General features: G+C 42.3%; 1 protein-coding gene across 4 annotated transcripts in view; it reads left to right on the top strand.

Moving 5' to 3' along the window:
* The window catches only part of Dgki (diacylglycerol kinase iota), a 429274-nt gene extending 408800 nt beyond the window's left edge, over nucleotides 1–20474 (top strand). For 3 of the 4 annotated variants that reach the window (XM_028768388.1, XM_028768386.1, XM_028768389.1), the window contains 5 exons: nucleotides 1186–1223; nucleotides 4589–4709; nucleotides 14819–14855; nucleotides 16386–16485; nucleotides 19845–19961. In XM_028768388.1, coding sequence (XP_028624221.1) covers nucleotides 1186–1223; nucleotides 4589–4709; nucleotides 14819–14855; nucleotides 16386–16485; nucleotides 19845–19961 — 413 coding nt within the window. Of the gene's footprint in view, nucleotides 1–1185; nucleotides 1224–4588; nucleotides 4710–14818; nucleotides 14856–16385; nucleotides 16486–19844 lie in introns of all 4 variants that reach the window. The other variant, XM_028768387.1, reaches the window with a different exon arrangement.
* The last annotated feature ends 915 nt before the right edge of the window (nucleotides 20475–21389 follow it).

Below are 21389 nucleotides of genomic sequence, written 5' to 3'. Positions count from 1 at the left end.
TCCCTCTCTCTCTCTCTCTCTCTCTCTCTCTCTCTCTCTCTCTCTTATGTCTGTTCTCTCTCATTTGTGTGTGTGTGTGTTTGTGTATGTGAGTGTGTGTATGTACACATTTGGAGTCCAGAGGTCAACCTTAGATTTGCTTCTTCAAGAAGAACCATCCATCTAGTTTTTGAGACAGGATATTTCACTGAGTCCTGGGGTTTCCAGGGTGTGGTAGGCTTACAGGAAAAGATCCAGGAATCTGCTTGTCTCTCTCCCTTGTACTAGATCTGTGCTCCTAGGCTTTAATTGAATTGAATTGAGACATTAATCAAATAAGAACAAAATAGCACCTTGCAAAATAAAACTTAAAGCATTTCTTTCTCTAAAGCTTTGGGATTTGGAAGGTTGAGTCCATTGTTTGGCTAGTTTCCAAATTGACACATCTTGTTTTCTAAAGGCATCACGTCTACAACAATACTACAAGGAACCGTGACTTTCTTTAGATTGTTTCCCTCATTTAACATGATTTTCTTATTTGTTCTCTATATGCTACATGCATAAGCTATTAGAAACTTTAATTTTCTCTTATAAGTAACTTAGGTTACGTAAGACTCTTAGTCTTATTTCCATCACGGACACCTATTAATTTAAGGCAAGGCATGTGATTATCTTCTATAGAACACAACTCAAGTACCAGTTTCCTCTTCTTTCTCTGGTCTGTGGCAGTGAGTATTTCCCACTACAATATTCACAATCAAAATGGCCAGAGACATACCCAGTCTCTGGGGAACAAAGTACAAGGAAAGAAAGGAGAAGCCACAGTGTTAACCCTTTCAGCTAGCCCACAGGGTCTACACTTCCTCTTTTGCAATTGTGGCAACTGAGGCTCATGGGGTTAAATGGTTTCTCCAGTGTTCCACACCTCTTAAGGTCAGAGCTAAGATTTTAATCTAATGTGACTCCAAATTTTACATTATCTTTGCAGTACCAGGATGAGAGGGGGGCCGTCAAGAAAGTGTTAGAATCCTGTATGTGACTGGTGCTTGAGTAGGAAAGAGCTTGAAGAAGGGAATTTCATCTGTTTGACAGCAACTCTGTTCCTTCTCCCATATCGATTTACTTCCTAACATGGAACCATTCATTTGTAGCTTGTCAGGGAGTGCGTCTTCTACTAATCAGACATCTCTCTTTTGTCTTTCGCAGCAATTTTGCAGGCAGTCCTCACTGGTGACCTTATGAAGGTAAGCTACCCTGCTACCAACATGTTGGGGATTCTTTAAGAAGGTTAATTCAACAGCACGATTCACCGAATTATCACAATCCAGTCTATTAACTACTGTGGAGTGGAAGGAGGAAGGAGGAAAGATCCACTTTTGAGAAATGAGTAGAGAGAATGAGTCTCACCACCCCACTTCTAACAGCAAAGGAGTATGGTAGATTCCCTGGACTTGCCTTTGGTTAGTTTAACAAAAGGACTGTATTTTCCCGGGATACAATGCTCACAGTGCCTAGAATTCTGCTTTCTAAGACGCACATTTGAAGAATGTGAGGGCTTCTTCTTCAGATGTGTATGGAGATGAATACATATGTAAGGAATGCCTGGATAATACCCAGAAATGCACGTGCCAGTGAGGGCTTGCGTCTATTGATATAGTGGTCCACTTCACAAGTCATGGCAACTGAGAAAAAAGTGTCTACTCCATTTTGGTTATTTCAGCCCGTGCTTGTATTTTCTGGTGGATTTAGTTGACAAGGAGTTAGATGTCATCGCTAAAGCTAGATTGCCTGATTCCAGATCTTGCCTCTGTCATTTACTCTCTGTGACTGTTTTATACCATCAGCGCATTTTCTCAATGCCTTAATTTCTTTATTTTTGAAATGGGATAACAGTATTATTTCTTCCTTGGTTTATCATAGGACTGGATGTAACCATATAATAAGACTGCCAATACTATTCATGTTGCATAGGAAAGTGCCTAGAATGTTAGCTGGTTTAGTTTTGTTGTATAGTACTAACCTGTTTTCTTCTTCTAACAAAATAGTTATTAAAAATATTTGCCATGATGTAGTCTGTGAATTTGTGCTAGGGGCCATGACTGTCTACAAGTCTCCAACAGTGCTGGTGTGCTGTACAGTAGTGCTGGCTGCCTCTGAATGGGGGATATACCTTTCCCATCATGGATGGACAGGACAGGACAGGACAGGACACCAAAGGCCATAAAAGGAAGCTGAGAACTACCTTTTCTCTTTTTTCCATATTATACTTTCCCTTTTCCTTTTCATCTTCTTTCCCCCTTTTCCTCCCTTCTCTTCCCCCTTCTCCACCCTTCCCTTTCCATTTTAAAGCACATCTGTTGGATAAACCAAAGAATGCTTTCTCTACACTTTCAGCACACTACTAACAGAAAGCGGAGAGAGGGAGGATTGGCTCTGTATTGGTCAGTTATTGCAGCCTCAGTCATAGGATTCTGACCGTGCTTCCTGTACAGCTTCCCACTATAGTATCCCAGGGCACTGTTAGCCAGAAGAGAATCCTCATCCCTAAACAGGATTCCTGGGAGTTTGTGGTCATTTCCCTTTAGTGGGATATCCACGAGTACTATACAACTCTGAAAAGACTTACCTTGGAATCTGTGGAAAGCAAGAACGACTGCTTCTCTTGAACACTTCTAATGCAGTTTGTAATCTAAAGCTCTTTGCATATGAGTTTATTCTAGACAAACAACTCCCCAGATCCTGTAGTGCCTTGTTATGTATTTAAAAATATTCTACAGAGAATTGCTTAAAATGCATGACAGCATTATGTCTAGTTGGTTATCCTGGCGCGATCTACATTATAATTATTCCATAACTGTCTGAGGAGTGACTCAACAATGCCTTATATACTACGAGATGGGATAGAGAGTGAAGAACTTTCTTCTTCAGTCCTATCTATCTATCTGTCTGTCTGTCTGTCTGTCTGTCTTTTTTATCATCTATCAATATTTCTTTTTCTATCTATCTATCTATCTATCTATCTATCTATCTATCTATCTATCATCTATCTATCTTCTACTTTCAGTCCTTCCTATCTATGTATGTATCTATGTATGTATGTATGTATCTATCTATCTATCTATCTATCTATCTATCATCGACTTCTATCTTTTTATCATATATAGATATATATCTTTCATCTCAATTTTCTTTTACTTCCCTCTTGTGTACAGAATGCACTATCCATATTTAATATTAGGCAGGCTTTTTATGAGAGAGATAGAAAGGAGTTAGACAGGATAGAGAGGGAGGGAGGGAGAGGGAATGGCACAAGACGGTAGAGCGGACTCCAGGAGCTCCCATATGGTGAGGATACATGACACATGGTTAAGTACTAATGACATTTAGTCATAGTGCGCGACCTTCCCAAAAGGCACATTCAGGACAGCTGATCTCTGCTCGGTCTGGCTACATCCACATCGTCATTCTCAGCGGATCTTCCCACAAAGCAGCAGTATCTGCAAGATGTTGTAGCTGAACACAGAAGATTCTCCTTCCTGTTCTCTTCCCCCAGAGTTTGGGGATATAGATTCCCTTAGTTCCTGTGCTTTCAGTTCCTCTGATCAATCGCTCTTCTTGGTTGAATTTCTAGCTACTTTTCCTTGGCTTTTTCTGAAACTCTGCTTTTTTTTTTCTCCCCTGGCACCCCTCTGTTGACCTTATACTGTCTCTCTTTGCAGTCAACACTTTTGTTCTTCCTAAGGAATTTGGAGGCCATTGAGAATGGTGACTGAGTCATTTTATTGTTGCTTATGTGTTAGTTTTTCCTGAGACTGGCTCTGTGTGTAGATTTGTCTTCAAATAATCTATGAGGAACTTCACCAAGGCTCTTCTTATGCTGGTATTCCACAATTTGGAGAATGGTGACACACTTGGATTTGGTAATACTTGATATATCAGGAACTCTGTCTGTATCTTCATGTGTCCACTTTACTCTCTAGTGACTAAATCCTTGGCCTTTCCTACTAGTTGTTCTCATACAGGAACAATGACATTCATACTGTTGTTTTGGTTCTCATTAGTTCACGATTTTCTAGCCCTAGGTATGCATTGCCTGAGTCTCAGAAGGTATCGGGATGGAACAGGAGCCCTGCCTCTGAGTGTATGCATTGATGTGTGTGTACATGTATACTGCATGAATGTTATGCACAGGAAAATGAAACATTTTGTTCATGCCACGTCGAAGAACAACTAAAGACAAGGGAAAGGAGCCTAGAGGCTCAGAGCCAAGTTCTTTCTGCTGTAACAAATGCTGGATGAACCTCAGGAAATTTTAGTTTTCTTCTGAGAGTTTGAGGCTCAGAAGAGGGGATAGAAAGCCAAACATTTCTATTTCCTTGAGCTATTTGATGCAGACAGACCCTTTCCAGAGTTACATGACACTAGCCACCTGTGTGAGTGATGGAGGGATGGCATTTCATCAGGTTAGCTCTTCTCTATGTCCTCTTGAGGCTTAAACCATTTGTGGTTTACAAAGTGACTTCTCTGTGTGACTTTGTGGAGCTTTGATCCTTGTTCTGGGTGCTGCTGATATTCTTTCCCCGTGTCTCTCTCGTTTTTTTTTTTTCAGCTCATGGAAAGCTATAAGAATGGAGGCAGCTTACTAATTCAGGGACCAGGGCACTGTTCACTACTTCACTACGCAGCTAAGACCGGCAATGGGGAGATTGTGAAGTATATCCTTGATCATGGTGAGTAGGCAAGTCTCAAGGGATCACCATGAAATTCCAGATAGCACTGTTCGTACTGACACTCAACGAGGTCTTCCAAATGTAACACTCACCAGTTGTTTCTCTGATACTCATTGTTGGTACAGGTAGGGCATCTGAACCAAGCAATTAAAATAAATAATTTTTATATCCAAATGTATAAAGGGGAAGCATTTGGGGAAGAAATTGATTTAAAATTTAAAAGCTTTCTAAACTGTTTTTGTTGCTGGATACTGTGGTGAGTGCCTTCAATCTCAGCACTCAGCAAGCAGAGTCATGTGGATTACTGTGAGTTTGAGGACAACCTGGTCTACATAGTGAGTTCTAGGCCAGCCAAGGCTATATAGTAAGACCCTATCTCAAAAATAAATAATTAAAATAAGATTAATTAAATTATTTTAAAAATTTATATCTTCATTTATTTCTATTGTATTGATATTTTTGCCTGAATGTATGCCTGTTTAACCATGTGTGTGTCTGGTCCGTGTAGAGGTCAGAAAAGGGAATCAGATCCCCTGGAACAGGAGTTAAAGATGCCTGTCAGCCACTGTGTGATAAGGGGTTTGAACCCTCCGCTTCTGCAAGAGCAGCCAGTAGTCTTATCCACTGAGCTATCTCTCCAGTCCCTATTTTAATTAATTTACTTTCATTTAAATTTTCATTAACAAAATGAGGCCTGGCCTTGTTGTCTTTATTTTGTAGAACTTTTTATAAATTGTTTGGACCCAGCTGGGTAATCTGTGTTTGTGGTTGATTCTTCTGCAGATCCCTGTGTTTGTCCTATCCAATTTTTCTAGTTTCTTAGCTTTTGCTGTTCGATTCTCCTTTATGTTTTCCCCAACTCACACTTCATTCTCCTGAAAAATGCCTGCTGCCGCCTTGTCCTGTGTGGCCAGCCAACCCCACCTTCCAGGTTGTGTACTAACTGGGTTTCCAGTTTGCTCTTATATCTTTCCCATGGTGAGGGCTATTGGTTTAGCATCTGTCTTCAGAAGCCTTTTGGAAATATAAAGGAACACCACTCAAGTTCTCGCTTATACTGTGACTAGAAATGAAGAAAACCGGGGTGTGGGTTGGAAAGGGGAAAAGGCTCCCTTGTAGATTTTAAAGGGTGGATAATTGAAAGAGACAGTCATTGAGACCCAGGCCCACAGAAAGCCTAAATGGTCTCTTGGGTCATTGATGTGGAGCCTGCTTTCTTTGCACAACGAGTGTTCTTACCTGCCAGGCCATCTTTCCCGCCATTCAAGCTTGCTTCCTCTGCACAGACATATAGGCTGCAGATGGTAAGCACATTAATGAGTACTCTCATCCCTTTGCTTCTCCTTTTGTGCACCTGGGGACACTTGCATCCTTCCACTTAATCCTTCCCTCATTCATTCATTCTTACAGTGTGTCTAGGTAGAGTACCTAAAAGGAACTCTTTGCTATAGGATGACTCATGCAAATCTTCACTCAGAGGAAAATGGATTCAGTGTTTTCAAGCATTAACAGGCTGGGTAAAAAAACAATAATTAGGTATACAAATAAATTCAATTGGATGTGGATGTTGAGATCCAACTATAAAGCAACATACAGATAACACAGATACCATTTACCAAGCTCACATAATATGTCAGACGCATGTGTAGAACACAACACATAATTTCTGCAAGGGCCTTGTAAAGTAGACATTAGAATACCAACCATTTCAGACTCCTCTTCCTACATCTTTCTCACTGGAAGAGTTTGTCTGAACTCTTGGCTGGAACTATGGTCAGAACAATGGAAGAAGAGCATATGGCGTTAGAGCAGTGGGTGCTGGAGAATGGCTTTCCCCTCTACACTGGGTAGTTCCACTTCTGACTGTCTTAGAAGGATGAGCTGTGGTGCAGGCTCCATTTCTTCCTCTGCTCTCCTGATCATCCACCACTTCAGGGCAAGACTTGCAAATGACATAGTGGCATGATTTCTGCCCACACACACACACTTTGGTCTTATTCTGTTTTCTGTGGCAATTTCTCCAAAAAGCTGAGAAGGAACAGAAGCAAAATTTGAAATATTGAACATGGACAGTAATTAAAGACACACTCATCAATGGATTTTGTTTTCTTTTAAGAAAAGTCCCCAGTTATGCAAAGTTCAGAAGATCGCCATTTGATTTGAGACAGAATCTTTCTATATAGTCCTGGCTAGCCTGGAATTCTCTGGACAGACTGGCCTCAAATTTGTAGCAATCCTCCTCCATCTGTCTCCCAAGTGCTGGGATTAGAAGTGTTCTCTCCCACTCCCAGCTAACCTGTGCATTTTGGAATCTTAAACTGTATTTGCAGAACTATTCACTACTCTGAAATGATAGAAAGCCCTTTAAAGCACAGGGCACTTCAAGTCTGAAGGAGATAAATGGAAGGCATTACCCTGGGCATACTTGGTCCACAGTTTTTAATGAGCTCTCTACATACTGATATAACCTCTTCTGACTTAATGTTGCTGGTAGTACTGGAAAATAACAGAAATGTTTAGGCTAAAAAAAACTCTTGAGGAGCCTGTTCGTATGCATGTGTCAGCTTGACTGGAGTCTCTCCAGTGGCTTCAGATAATAAAAATCCCACAGTTTTTTCAAAGACCTTGTTACCAGGAGCCCACCACAGATGATTACGCAACACAGTTTAGAGCCAATTGAAAAGTCTTTATTCCAAACAACCAGGACCTTACTCTCGTATTTCTGATCTAAGTGTAACCTCAAGCATTTGGACCAAGTGGCTTTTAAAGGCGAAAACTACATCTTAATATTTCACTCAGCAGCTGCAGCAGGAGGTTTGCACAAGCAAGCAATTTAACAGGGGCTAAGAGGAGTTAGGTGGGGCGTAGTGGCCTCGGGTCCTAGAATACATTTGGTTGGGTAATTTTCCACAGGATTCTCTATCAAGGAGATCAAATTCTAGTTAAATAGGAAATAGACTAAGCAAGGATACAAGATGGAGGGACTGTCTTGTCCTGCCACATTCTGACAGTACTCAGTCTTTACTGACCATGGCTCTGAGGAACTGCTCGGCTCTTTCAACGCACCTAAGTCATATTCTGTGTGGTTCTTTGAGTTGGTCCTCAGTTCCCAGCATCCCTCCTGCCCTGGGCTCCACTCTGCTTTGTCTCTTCATTGGATGTTTAGGGAGAGGAGTGTGATCTGCAGTCAGGAGGACGCCTTCTGATCCAGATTCCTGAGAGATGAGTTATCTCAAGCCCACCAATCCCTTCCCTTCAGAGGCTCCTTTAAGACGGCTGTGGGCTAGGAGATATGAGTGGGTTGTATGGTGTGTTCTGAGAAAGCCATAGGAGATGTCTTACTTTAGACTTCTCTCAGACATGCAAAACACTGCGTTCTTTTACTGAAAAAGAAAAAGCTGGAATCTGGGCATTTCAAGGCCTGAAAGCAAATAAAGAGGAGGCTGAGGGGAACAATTCCAGAGACAGTGCAGAGGCTGTGGACCCAGGGATTCCAGTAGAGACTCTCTCAGTGGTCCCTGCCTTTCAGCTCCTTTCAACCATCATTTTTACTGGCTGCCTCCCCCTAGTTCACCCCTCCAAGACTTTTGTGTGCTTTTCTTCCTTTACTACCCAGCATTTTGGTCTTTTGTTTTTATTCTCGCTGTGTCCATCCCACTGCCCCCTACTGCTTCCCCAGATAGAAACCCCACTCACGCATTTCCTCTTTATTTCAATAGGGTATTTTGTCTTCCCCATTTTTCTGACTTCAGTCTTTCTTTTCTGTGTTTTTTTTTCTACCACCCTCCCCCCATTTTTTTTTTCTGCCTCTGGTCCCAGAGAGAAAGAACTCCCATCCCGCTGAGACAGGATGACAGTGCTGTTAGCATTCCCAGTGCCAGCTCCCTCCACATCTGTGCAGCCTTTGTCCTGTGGCAAGGGAGGATTTGGAATGGTCTGTTGGCAGCATTAGGGAGACTCATGGGAAATGAGGTCCTGGGAGGGAGTTTGCTGGGCAATGGAAGGAGGATCAGAGGGTATTTGGATGTGTCAGTGGGAAGCAAATTAAAGAATGTGTGTTATAAGAGACCCATCATATAGTGCGTATATACTGCAGATGATAAAGTTGTGTGAACAGGATGTGGGGGGCTGAGTGAGAACTCACAGTTACAGTTCAGAGTAGCAAGGCTTCAGAAAGTTTCAGGTGTGTGTGTGTGAGTGTGCGTGTGAGTGTGTGTGTGTGTGTGTGTGTGTGTGTGTGTGTGTGTCTTTTACAGCTTGAATATACAGTGTTCTTCACAGGCCATGCATTTTTTTCACATGTATGAACATGTGGACCCCCATCTGGTAGTGGTATTTTGAGCAGTTGTGAACCTTAGGAGGCAGAAGGGGTGGAGCTTGATGGTGAAAGGCCAGCCAGTGCTCTCTGCTTTCTGGCTGATCCTGTGGAATAAGCACCTGCTGTATGCCTGTGCCATCATAGACCAGGCTACCCCCAACACTGTCTTCCCTACCATGATGTCCTGTTCTCTCTGAAACATGAGCCCAAATGCATTCCTTCTCCCCTACTGAGCCTCTGCTGTGTACACAAAGAAATGAGAAGAAACTAACAGAGGTCCTCAATTTTCCAACATTTCTCTATATGCTACAGTGTTTTAGATCCATGTTTCTGCTATGGGTCTTTCTGTGAAGGAAAATGAAAAACATCCAATATTGACTGGGATCCAAAATACTTTTAAAGCATCATTCACCGTTTGATTTTTTTTAAGTGATATTTCTGACCCAGACACTTTTGAAAATTAAATATATGTAGTAACCCATTGCTGCTAAAATGTATGGCTCTAGATATTAAATGTAAATTGTTACAATTCTATGCAGTAAATTCTACTTATTGCCTTTGGATAGGGAGTAAAATCGGAGACACTTGAGGCTCAGTTATCTGCCCAAACTCATACATGTGTATGATATAGTTTCTGCCTCTGTCTTCAAGGGACTATGGACACAAGGCACGAGTAAGGAGACATGAGACATGGCAGCTGCATGCTAGTGTCTCTGTTGAGTTCTAATGATAGCATGCACAAGATTCTGGAAGAAAGGAGAAGATCTCTTAGAGGAATTTCACCCTAGTCCTTCAATAAAGATTTCACACTTATCTTCTGGTACAAGATAGCTGTGATATTAAAAAGAAAAGAAAACAACAAACAAAACAAAACAAAACAAAAGCCAACTAGGAGGGACAGAGCTGCAAGGATTCTCTGTCAGTTTCTTTTCTGTCGCTGTGATGAAAACCACGACCAAGCAAATTGTAGAAGAACCGGTTATTGGCCTTACAATTCTAGGTTAGAGTCCGTCACAGAAGTGAAACGCAGTCACATGAGCAGGCATGGCAGCTGGTGCATATCCTCAGCTACAAGCATGAAGCAGAGAGAACAAACTGGAAGAGGCAGAGGCTTTGTGAACCTCCAAGTCTCCCCTCAGTGATGCACTTTCTCCAGCAAATATATAACACCTAAACCTCCCCAAATAACATTACCAGCTGGTGACCAAGTATGACAGTGCCTGAGACTGGGGGCACATTATCATTTCTACCACTGTAGATGCCTTTGTATAGGTGGAAAACTGTGAATTATCTGCAGATAGTTTAATGTTCTTATTTCAGATTCCCCGGGGGAAAGCTCATAGGACATCCATAATGGTGATATTTGCATATGTATGTGTGTGTGTGTGTGTGTGTGTGTGTGTGTATATATATATATATATATATATATATATATATATATATATATAATCCCAAGTTCAGCTCTCAATCATTGATACACATTGGAAAAATAAAATTCTATTGCTTTCATCATTTTTTCTCTGAGACTCAGATTAACAACAACAACAAAAATAGGTGCTATTTTTTAAAATGCATTTTATCTTTCAAAAGAAAGTCGGTTTGGGTTTCATTGATTATTTTTATCTTTTCTGGTCACCCGTTCTTCAAGCTGCACATGAACACTACTAAATAGGTCGGCACAGTGTTAAAGCATAGCTCTCCACAGATAGGTGGTGTGGTACAAACCAGGAGGGAATGAGGGCCTGTATTCAGATGTTTTTGCCATGGACTCCTCTGTGGTTGTTGCCATGCAAAGATAATCCTTTAAGCCGGCAGTGGTTCTCAACCCTTCCAACCTTCCTAATGCTGAGATCCTTGGACACACTTCCTCGGATTGTGATGACCCCACATTGCTGTTTCATAACTGTAACCTTGCTACTGTTAGGAACTGTAATGTAAATATCCGATATGCAGGACATCTGACATGTGACCCCCCCAACGGGGTCGAGACCCACAGATTGAGAACCACTGCTTCAAGGACGGGCTTGTAAGTGTGCCAGCACTCTTTTTTCCTGTCTGTCTGTCTGTCATCTATCTATCCATCCTTCCATCCCATTTATCCACCCATCTATTTACTTACTTACTTTCTTACTTTACATCCAGGTCACAGCACCCTCTTCCGGTCCCTGTTCAGTCCTCCATCCTCCCTGCCCTTTTCCTCTGAGAAGGGGGAAGTCTGCCTGGGTATCATCTCACCCTGGTGTATCAGGTCACCTAGGAGTATCCTCTCCCACTGAGGCCAGAGAAGGCGGCCTGGGTAGGGGAACAGGATCCAGACGCAGCGCCTCCGGCACTCTTAAACACAGCCCTCTCCTCCCACCTGGAGTGACCTGCCTGCTGCCATTCCCTTACTTGCATTGGCGATTTGCTTGTCAGTGTTTTAAATGTTCTTTAATCATCCTGTGACTTATGTGACGGAGAATCAGGGACGTCAGGTTAGTTGAACCGATCATTTCAGAGGCATTCCCTGAACACTGAAGTGGAGTCCTTTTGGATATAAGAACACAGTGCCAGCTTCCAGCATTGGTGACCTTTACTCTTACCTCTGCCAGCTACAGGGAATTAAAGGAAGAGGAGAGGAACCTTGGCTAGCCACAGCAGTGCCCAAATCAGGCTGGATAATCATTGTGGGATCATTCAGAACTACAGTTGTGGTGATTCTGGTCGGCTCCTATGAGGAACGAGGTTCTTTTTTCCCCTCATCTTCATCTTTAGATTGTTAAACTATTGCTGTTTTAGGCCAGTTAAAATGTTCTGGGACCCCTTACCAGTACAGAAGCATAGGCCCAGCAAGTCTTGGGACTCACTGTGGCTTCCACTCAGAGAAGAATAAAGGAAAAAGTGCTGCAAGGTCTTTGTTGCCTTAGTCACTGTGCAGAGGGCAGTAGTGATTAAGTGGCAATTCAGCTGCCAGCTAAAGCCGTGATGCTGTGTTCCTGGAATTCCTCTCTAAATAAATGGCTTAAAGTGCTCTCTGAAGGTAGCAGGAGCTCTTTAGATGGAACTTGAGGGCCCATGTTTCTCTTCTCCTGATCTTGTTGTGACTCTCCTATCAGAAATTGAACAAGCCTTGAGTGCATGGATCTCCAGAAACTGAGTCAACAAGTGGCTTCTGCTGAAGTGAGAATGAAGTGGCCCTTTCATGTCACCTTCCTTCGCGGATGTTGCAGTGTTTTGACTTAATGTGGTCAGCTGTGGTGTGCCCCAAAGCACTACAGTGGCCATGCTAAATTTTATGAAGAGTTTAAGGGATGCCAGACACTTCTACTCAATACTTTAGATTGTTATTTACTCACGAAAACTCAAGGTGAAAGGTAAATGTTACCATTAAAGGATCCATAGAATTATTGATATAATACTTATATAATTTAGAGGCACATGAGAACAATAAAGTGATTCTTATCTTTCAGATATTTAGAATAATTCACTTAAGAAAGTGAGGCATACATTAAAAAGAATACATACAGTAAGATAGAACCTCTATGCAGCATAGGACTCCGAGAAGGCTTAGAATTCATTTGTTAAATGTCTCTTTGAACATTTGTGGAAGACCTTGCCACAGTTGGGCTTTGAGGGGCATTTTAGTTTTAGGTACAGGGTTAGGAGAGAGAAGGTTATCATGGATGGGAAGATTAGGAAACCGGCTTAGAATTGGGGGAAGGCCTGAGAAATACACAGGTAGGCCATTGCTAGTTTAGTTTAGGTGAAAAGGTGGAACCTCATCCACACACTAAGGAGGGGGAGTTCCATGAGAAAGGCCATGAACATCATCTGAACACTTGAGAGTAATTAACAGATGGGACAGATGGAAGCTTACTGATGATATGTGGCTTTAATAGACTCTTTAGCAATGGTTTCTGCATGCTAGCTGCATTCCATAGGAAAATTAAGGGTGACTTAGCTCTTGGATGATCAGGAGAGTTACAAGGTTTCTTGACTCTCTCAGCTACTTCTCTGCCAGTAGCAGTCATGGGTAGAACCTTATAACCTCTCCTTCATTTCTTTTTACATGATACATAATAATTTTCAGTGATAATGCTCTCTACCAACATGGGTCACAAACCATAGAATCATGTCTCTAATGATCATGTGTTTGGTACTAGGACCATATTTGGAACTCCCAAGCAAATGTATTCATCAATTCAAACAGTTAAGTACTTTCTTAGAACCAGATTCAATATTCAGTACGAAGGGAGGACACAGTTCTGAGAACCAAAACAACAAAAAAGCATAAGATAAAACTCTAAGAGGTTTATTAGAATCTTGATGTACAGAGAAACAACTAAGCTGGTGGTTTTAAAACAGTCTGACAAACGTCATGTCAAATAATGTCATCAATCTCAACATGCCTTGGATGGTTTCGATATAGCTGATTCCATATCTTACTTAAAAGTATGTGTGACAAGTAGAACCTATACATAAATTGTAGGTGCCGTATAGGTAGAGAATGGTGTCAGCTCAGCAGGGCTTCTGTGGAAGATATGTGTCTAACTGATACCTTCAGAGTAAACAGGGTGAGGGATTTCAAAGAAGGAAAAAGTAGTCAGTCAGTAGAATGACAAAGACCCCAAACTATGTTTGCCAATGAAGGGAACTAGTTGCTAACCAGACACTGACAAAGGAAAGGCCAGCGCATTATAAATTTCCAGTCTCACATTTAGAGGACATGTCGTGCAACGATACATCTGTAATCATCTGACATGTATGCATGACAGTTATCCCATTTTGAAAATGGAAATGTTCAAAACAGAGTTATCCTATTTCCAAAATATAATGATGAGACGATGTGTGTGTGTGTGTGTGTATGTATGTGTGTGTATGTGCATATGTGTGTGTGCGTGTGTGTGTGCGTGCATGCATGTGTATGTGTGTATGTGCGTATGTGTGTGTGTGCGTGCATGCGTGTGTGTGTATGTGTGTATGTGCATATGTGTGTGTGCGTGTGTGTATGTGCGTGCGTTGTCTGTGTGTGTGTGTGTGTCTTCACTTTTCTCATTACACTAATGGAAGCCCTTTTCATTAGCTGAAGAGTGAAAAAGATCCCAGAGCCCACTTGGTTGCCTTTCCATCTACCAAGACTATGAAGTTTCAGTTATTCTTTTCCAATTAATTTCATTTCTTCAATTTCACTGTGTGTGTATGACTGTGTGCCTATGTGTGTCAGTGTGCCTGTGTTGTGTCTGTGTGTCATGTGCATGGCGGATCTACACATACACAGGTGGGTGCATCTGCTTGTGAGGACATCAGGGATGGATTTCAGGTGTCTTCCAGTACAACTCTCTGTATCACTTCCTTGAGACAGGGTCTCCCGCTAAACTTGACTAGGCTGTCTGACCACCAAGGTTCTGGGATCTACCTTGCTCTCTCTACTGTTACAAGCACACAGGGCCATGCCCAGCTCTGTAAACATTTTCTTAAACTTTTGGGCTGGAGATTTGAACTCAGAACCTCCTGTTTTCATAGCAGATTTTCTTACCCACTGAGCCATCTCTCCAGTCCTCATGCCTTGCTCAGCAAGGCAGCAACATCCTTACGCTCTCCAATTTTGTGCATACTGACTGGTGTGTTTGGGAAACTGGTGGTAATCTTACTCTCGATTTGTCTTATGATTAATCTTGGCACCAGATGTATTTTTTTCAGTTCACCTTTCCTCATCATGTAAATTATTCACATGCAGATTTTCTGCCAACAGTTAGTTTTAGGTTATATTTTTGACATCTCACTTCTTTTTTTTTTTATTATTATTGTTTAGGACCTGCAGAATTACTGGATATGGCAGACAGTGAAACGTGAGTGTTGCCTTTCCTTATATGGTCTAAACAGTTGTATTCAAAGCAAATCTAATCCATGAGGCATAGCAGATAGTTTTAATTTCACTGATTAAAATCCCACTTTAAACTGTTTAGTTGTACAGAGGTAATCTGCTGCACAACAAAGCCTAATAATTTCTATTGTGATGATATATACATGGTCAGTGCTATCCCTGTCATTACCCAGAGCATCCTACCAACAAGATTCTTTTACACCAGTAAAAGAATAATAACCATAAATAAGTGCGTGCATCTTTCTCTCTACCATATGCGGTATTTCTCTTGCGTGGGATTTGTGAGAAAATGAAGCCCCGATGCCGTAAGACTTGTGCTGCATGTAATGGCACAACTTCTGTTTGTCCGTCTGCGATAGAACAAATCATATACCACCCCTGGAGAGCTGGGAGCACAGTTATTCAAACAGTTATCAGTTCTAGGATGGTTCCTAAACTGGAAACGTTTGTTTTCCTCTTTCTTTCTTATTCTTATGACATCCAAATACCTACTCTTTCACTAACAGGAATAAGAAAAAGATGAACAGTTAACTCTGAAAGCCAGAGTGGGAACTACCGGAGAGTTTCATAAAAGGGATAAAGATGAGTGGGTTTAGAGAGAAGTAACCTGGTAACCAGGGAGCTGATTACCAATGGGAATGGAGAGAAGAGAGGACAAGTGAGAAGGAATACAGCACACGGAAGAGCTAGCCACTGATCCACAGAGAGGGTATGCTGGCATGGCCATAAGCGGGGACACCATTCATCCTGCTGTGGCTTCTCTGTGGCCGACATTTGATTTCTCATGAAGCATATTGGCATTAAGCATCTTCATACCTTGGAGCTCAGAGTGGCAATATCTTCTTCCTTAGCCCACTTGTGAGCCAGATGGGCATCTGCCTTTTTCTCTTGCCACTTCCCACACACACTGGTCTCGGGCCTGTTGCATTCTTAGGAGAGTTTGAGCCTGTGAGTTCTGCTGGAGTCTTCCAGAGCCTCTCAGATATCCCTTTATCATTTAATAGGTGTAATCCAATATTGGCAGAATAGGAAGAGAAGAAGTCAGTCTGGCTGTTTAAGCTGAGTTCTCAGGACATATTCATGAAAGTCATAATGGTTTCTAGCATGTGTGAAGGGCAGGAGTGTGTGAGCTCCATAGAGACCCTGTCACGCTCTTCCTCAAGTGTTTGGACATATCCGCACAATTTGTTTACTAAGTATCATTGATATGTATCCCAAAGCTAATAGCAGTGCTCCCAAACCACGTCCAGTTCAGACAAGTAGCTGAACTTAGATGTTAATTCTGTGAATGGGTGACTTAAGGAATTTGCAGACATCCCTAGGGCACCTCAAGAGCATGTATATATTCTGCTGGCCTGGGTCAGCTATTCACAAGGGAGGAGGCTAAAGAGCACACAACATCAGCAACAGGGCAGGGTAAGCCCCTCACCCTTTTGCTCTCTCTGTCACTTCATCTGTCTCCAACCCTTGCCTGGTTTCTTAATCTTTGATTTAGGGGCGAGACTGCACTGCACAAGGCTGCCTGCCAAAGGAACCGGGCTGTATGCCAGCTTCTGGTGGACGCAGGAGCATCTCTGAGACAGACAGACTCCAAGGTAACAGGATGAGTGAGTGCAAACATCCTCCCACTGTGAGAGATTGCAGGCACCATGGCCTCCACTTGTGCCCACAGCACAGGCATCCTTTCTGTGCTCATGGAAGGGCCTGGAGCTTTGGGGGAAAAAAGGAGGAAAAAATAGAGTGCTTCATTTAGAGAAACTGCAGTTTAAAGGTAGAAGCACAAAAGGAGGGTGTGTGTTTGCCTGTGGTACTTTATAAACCTTACATGCTAAAGAGGGACATGGGACTAGAGGTGTTCTACCGAAACACCAGCAGGCAGGGGGTAGGAAGTGAGATCCATAGTCAGAGAATGAGGATGAGGTGGAATGAATGTTACCAAGAAGTCTCCTTAGCCCCAAATTAATGTAATTTAAAAGCTAATATAATTTATGACCATCTTCAGCACCAAATCTAATGTAATTAAAAAAGCTGTGCCTTGCGCTGCTCCAGGTATGGCTAACCAAGTGATTGCCCTACCCGCAAAATCCTCAGATAGTTGGATCTCACCTTGAGATGCTGCTAACAGTTCTAAACCTGATATATCCACATCACTCGGTATTCTCCCCCAAAGTTTATTTATTTAATTTTAGATGCATGTGTGTGTGTGTGTGAAAGAGTATATGGATATGTATCACATGTGTGGAGGTCAAAAGAGACATCATATTCTGGGGAACTGGAGTTATAAATGGTTGTGATCCACCCTATGGGTGCTGGGAATCAATCCTGGGGCTTCTGCAAGAGCTCAAGATTCCTGAGCCTTCTTTCCAGTCCCAGTTGCCATTACATTTTCAAAGAGTCTTCCTACGTGTGTTTTCTTACATTATTCCGTAACTGTCAATCATAGAAGTATTATTGACAGGAATGGGATCAGGAAGTCAGAGGAAGACTAGTTAGCTGCTACACTACTGGCTCTGCTGACTTGTAGCCTAATACGTTTGAGCAGATTAGCCCTCCTTATTTGGTGACAGAATATCCCACTGGCTCAGTAGGATAAAGAGGGACAAAGAGTAACTGAGTTCACTGCCATATATCACTTTCATATCCTGGATTCCTGCCTCACAACGTCACTTATGTCAAAGAGGCTTGAAATGGGGTTACTTTCTTAGGTGATGTTTTAAATCTGCAGAGTATGTGAGCATATTAAGTTGGTCTTGAGGCCAGAGACTGTTGGTGGAATGTGTAAGCCACCTTGACCAGAAAGTGCCCATGAGTACAGATAAGGCAGCAGGCAAAATCTAGGTCATCCGGATCTGTTGCTTCCCTTAGTAGAATCAACTGACAGAGAATCTCCAAGAGACATGGTTGATATCTGGAGTATGGGACTCTTATAATTCAGTGGAGTTGAGCAAGGACAGGGACAGGTCCAGAGACGGACACACACACACACACACACACACACAAAGGGTGGAGGATGAATCAATGGTAGGGGTCTATCATCTGTTCTGGAAAGCAAGCAGGGTTTTGAAAGACTTTGAGTAGACAGCAAGTCCCATCACTAGCTAGGTCTCTATAGTTGCAAAGAAGACTTTCAAGGTATGGGTGAGGCTTTCATTAAACAGGACCGGGTTTTGAGCCAGTAACTCTAGCCATGGTATGTATACATAGACCTTAGGAGCCTGGTCATTGTTATAAACTCCATTAGATTTGGTTAAATGATGAGAATCTACACATGACCAGTGTGGGCCTGGGCTTTTCTTGAACAGCAAACCTTGTGACATTAGTTGCCTTTTGAGTCGCCCTCTCTAACTTCTGAGCCAGTTATATTACGTGGAATTCTCCTCTCCTCTGCCAACACATTGGAATCCTTGTTCCCTGCCTGGCTGCCTCAGCTTCCCCCTAGGCTCACCAAAAACACCTTGCCTATATCTTGGTGTATAGACAATCTGTTACCTGTTTAGCCAGACATTTCAAATGACAGATGAATGCTTAAGTGTGATCCTTCCCAGATGACATTACACTGAAATGTTTCAATGTTTAACTGAATCCAGAAACACGTACCTTGTAGGCAGGGTTAGTATAGGCCACAACTGGGGAGGAGTGGCTTGGCCAAAGCAATTCAGACCACAGTAGGGTTGCTGCGCTCATCACACCATGGCTGGGCCTGTACACAGTTCAGAAACTAAAACCACAGGGAAGAGACATAAGAACAAGAGGGACAGCCTGGAACTCATGAGGTTCAGCCTGGGGACAGTTGCCTTTTATTTTCTAAGCTTCTTATATAAATAGACTCAAGGTATTTGAGACTTCTTCCAATTTTGAATTATAAAACTGCATTCATTTTTCAAAATATAAACAGCCGATTAATTTTTATGACCATATAGAAAACTAGACACACAGAAAAGCACATAAAGAAAAGCAAAAGCCACTTGAAATCCTCTCACTTAGAGCTAAACATGATTAAACCAAGTCTCTACGTATGTGCACGTATGTTTGTTGGACTCTGAGTTTTTAAAACCAGTTGGAGTCATATTGTACATGTTATCGAACATTGTAACTTTGCATTCAGAAGTACGTTCTATAGATCTTACCACATAGTAGTGTAGCTGTGCTCCACTCCTTTGTCAGAATCCTGTAATCTTATCGTTCTGTAATCCAGTGCTACATAAAAGTTGAATATACTCGTGAACGGAACTTCTTCTGGAACCCTTAGGATAGAGGCAGTATCCTAGGAGAATATTTATTCTTAGAGAAGGGTTTACTACAAGTCCGCTCAGAGGTTCACTTCACCCCACTTTCCTGAATATTTGGAAGGTGAGGATGTCTGCCTTATCATTATCAAAGTAAAGGTAAGAGTCTGCTACAGTTGTGTAAGACCTGTTATAAGACTCTTAAGCTAGTGATGATTCAGTATTGGGTGCAAACTAAGTCAGTGAACTGTTAGGAAGGTGGGTGTTGAAAGCAGCAGAGGAAGAGCCTTCTAGATGATCTCTGAGTTGTCACTCCTCCTCTTGGCTTCTGCTGCTCAGTTCCCAGTGTTCAGCGAAGAGGAGTCCTGAACTAGAAACATGACTCTACGCTTCCCTGATTTTACTCAGTTGTTTTCTCTGTCTCCTTCTGAAAAGTGCTTGGCCATCAAATGCACTACACACAGTTTCTCCCCACAGTTTCAGAGAGTCTCCATAACTTCTTGTTTAGTGAGACACAGCCTTTCCTGTTAACCCTTTAACTTAGAACACCACACACTGATATGATTCTGATTCTAGATGTAAATAGATTAGAAAACATCTCATACACTCTGAAGCATCAAACATGGGAAGGACTCTTTATGATGACTCATCTTTGTCTAATCCGTGTCCATCATATATGGACATCACCTCAATCCAGCTATTTGTTCTTCTTCTTCTGCTGTCTATAGGGAAAGACACCCCAAGAACGAGCACAGCAGGCTGGAGACCCGGATTTGGCTGCTTACCTAGAAAGCCGACAGAACTATAAGATCATTGGCCATGAGGACTTGGAGACGGCCGTTTGACCCTGGTAGACAGGCAAGAAGAGCTTGAGCAAGCGTATCACCTACGCCCTCCCAGCCACTGGGCAGCTCCCCTGGAAGAAGTTAATGGAATCCATATCTGCCTCTCTCCTGCAAGGATCTATCTGAGAATATGCTACCAGGTTTTAAGGGCTACAGGGATGTACGACAGGACATGATAGCCCATTGAGAAGGAGGCAGGCTACTGGAGATTTGTGGAGTACGCGTTCCACAAAATTTGATCCTTATTGCTTCCAGCAAGTAGCATGAACTTCTGTGTTCACCCATCTAATTTATTTTAAAGATTCTGAGGATTTTCACATCAATGACACTGCTCCCTCCTTCCTCTAGGCATTCATCCTTCCCCTGTACCTCATAATTCTACTGTAATCACCCATCGATTTAGAAAATATGCTTTCGTCTCTTTATTTTCAGTCTTCCAACCACAACATTGTCTAAAGGTCTTTGAAACCCTCCCGGATGTCTTACAGAAATATATCTATAAAACCACTTCCATTTGCAGACTAAATACACCAAGACTAGCTAGTGGCTTTGCATGTGCCCCACCCCCCACCTGGTTTCATCACATAGGAGCAGGGAAGTGCCACAGGGCTACTGTTCACTTATGTGCTCTGTCTCTGGGGTACCATGAGGTAGTATGGGAGCTATCTGTGCTTGAGGTACTTCACAGATGTAACCTAGAGTCAGCCCAGGCAGCTGGGCTGTTGCTGATAGGAAGGACTGGTTCAGCTTGGGCTGTTTGTACAGCTCGGCACTGCCTATGTGCAGCCATCTTTGCCTTCTGCTGCAGTAGAGAAGAGCCAGGGAGTCAATGAAACCCCATATCTAGTTTACAGAGTCGTGTGAGTCTAAGTACTGTTTCAGTGACAGGGTTGAACCTGTCTTGGACAGTGGTTATAGGAAATGGAGCACTCAAACGTTTAATCCTCATCTTTGTAAAATGATGATAGAAAGCAGTCTAATTGACTTGAAAAAATAGCAAAAATGAAAGTAGCCATGTATGTTACAATAGTACAGGAGAACAGCTTTTGGCATTTTGGGCTGAGGCTATTAACTATAGGCTCATGGATACAGTGGTGAAAGGGGGTTTGTGTGCGTTTTTTCTAAAGTTCAGTTTTCATAACATCAAGGATAGCTGACACAAGGACAAAACTTCATTTCACCAGTTACATGATCAGACTCTCAGGATGCCTGGCCCTTCCTGGTCTGTGCTTCACCTATGACATTTTAAGTTCTGAGATCATGACTGATGACACCATTTTCCATGTATTAGGGCAGTCTATTTTGCTCCTTTTCCTACTTTCTTTTCACAAATTTCTTAATATAAGCTATTGTGGCAGAAATGGTTTCTAAAATTGTTACTTCTGTTCATACCATGGAACAAGTGGAACCTGGTAATAATGAGGAGAA

Source organism: Grammomys surdaster, unplaced genomic scaffold (assembly GCF_004785775.1).
Source record: "Grammomys surdaster isolate TR1022 unplaced genomic scaffold, NIH_TR_1.0 186, whole genome shotgun sequence".
Taxonomy (NCBI): Eukaryota; Metazoa; Chordata; class Mammalia; order Rodentia; family Muridae; genus Grammomys; species Grammomys surdaster.
Note: the sequence above shows the minus strand (reverse complement) of the source record. Positions and strands in the feature narration are given on the sequence as shown.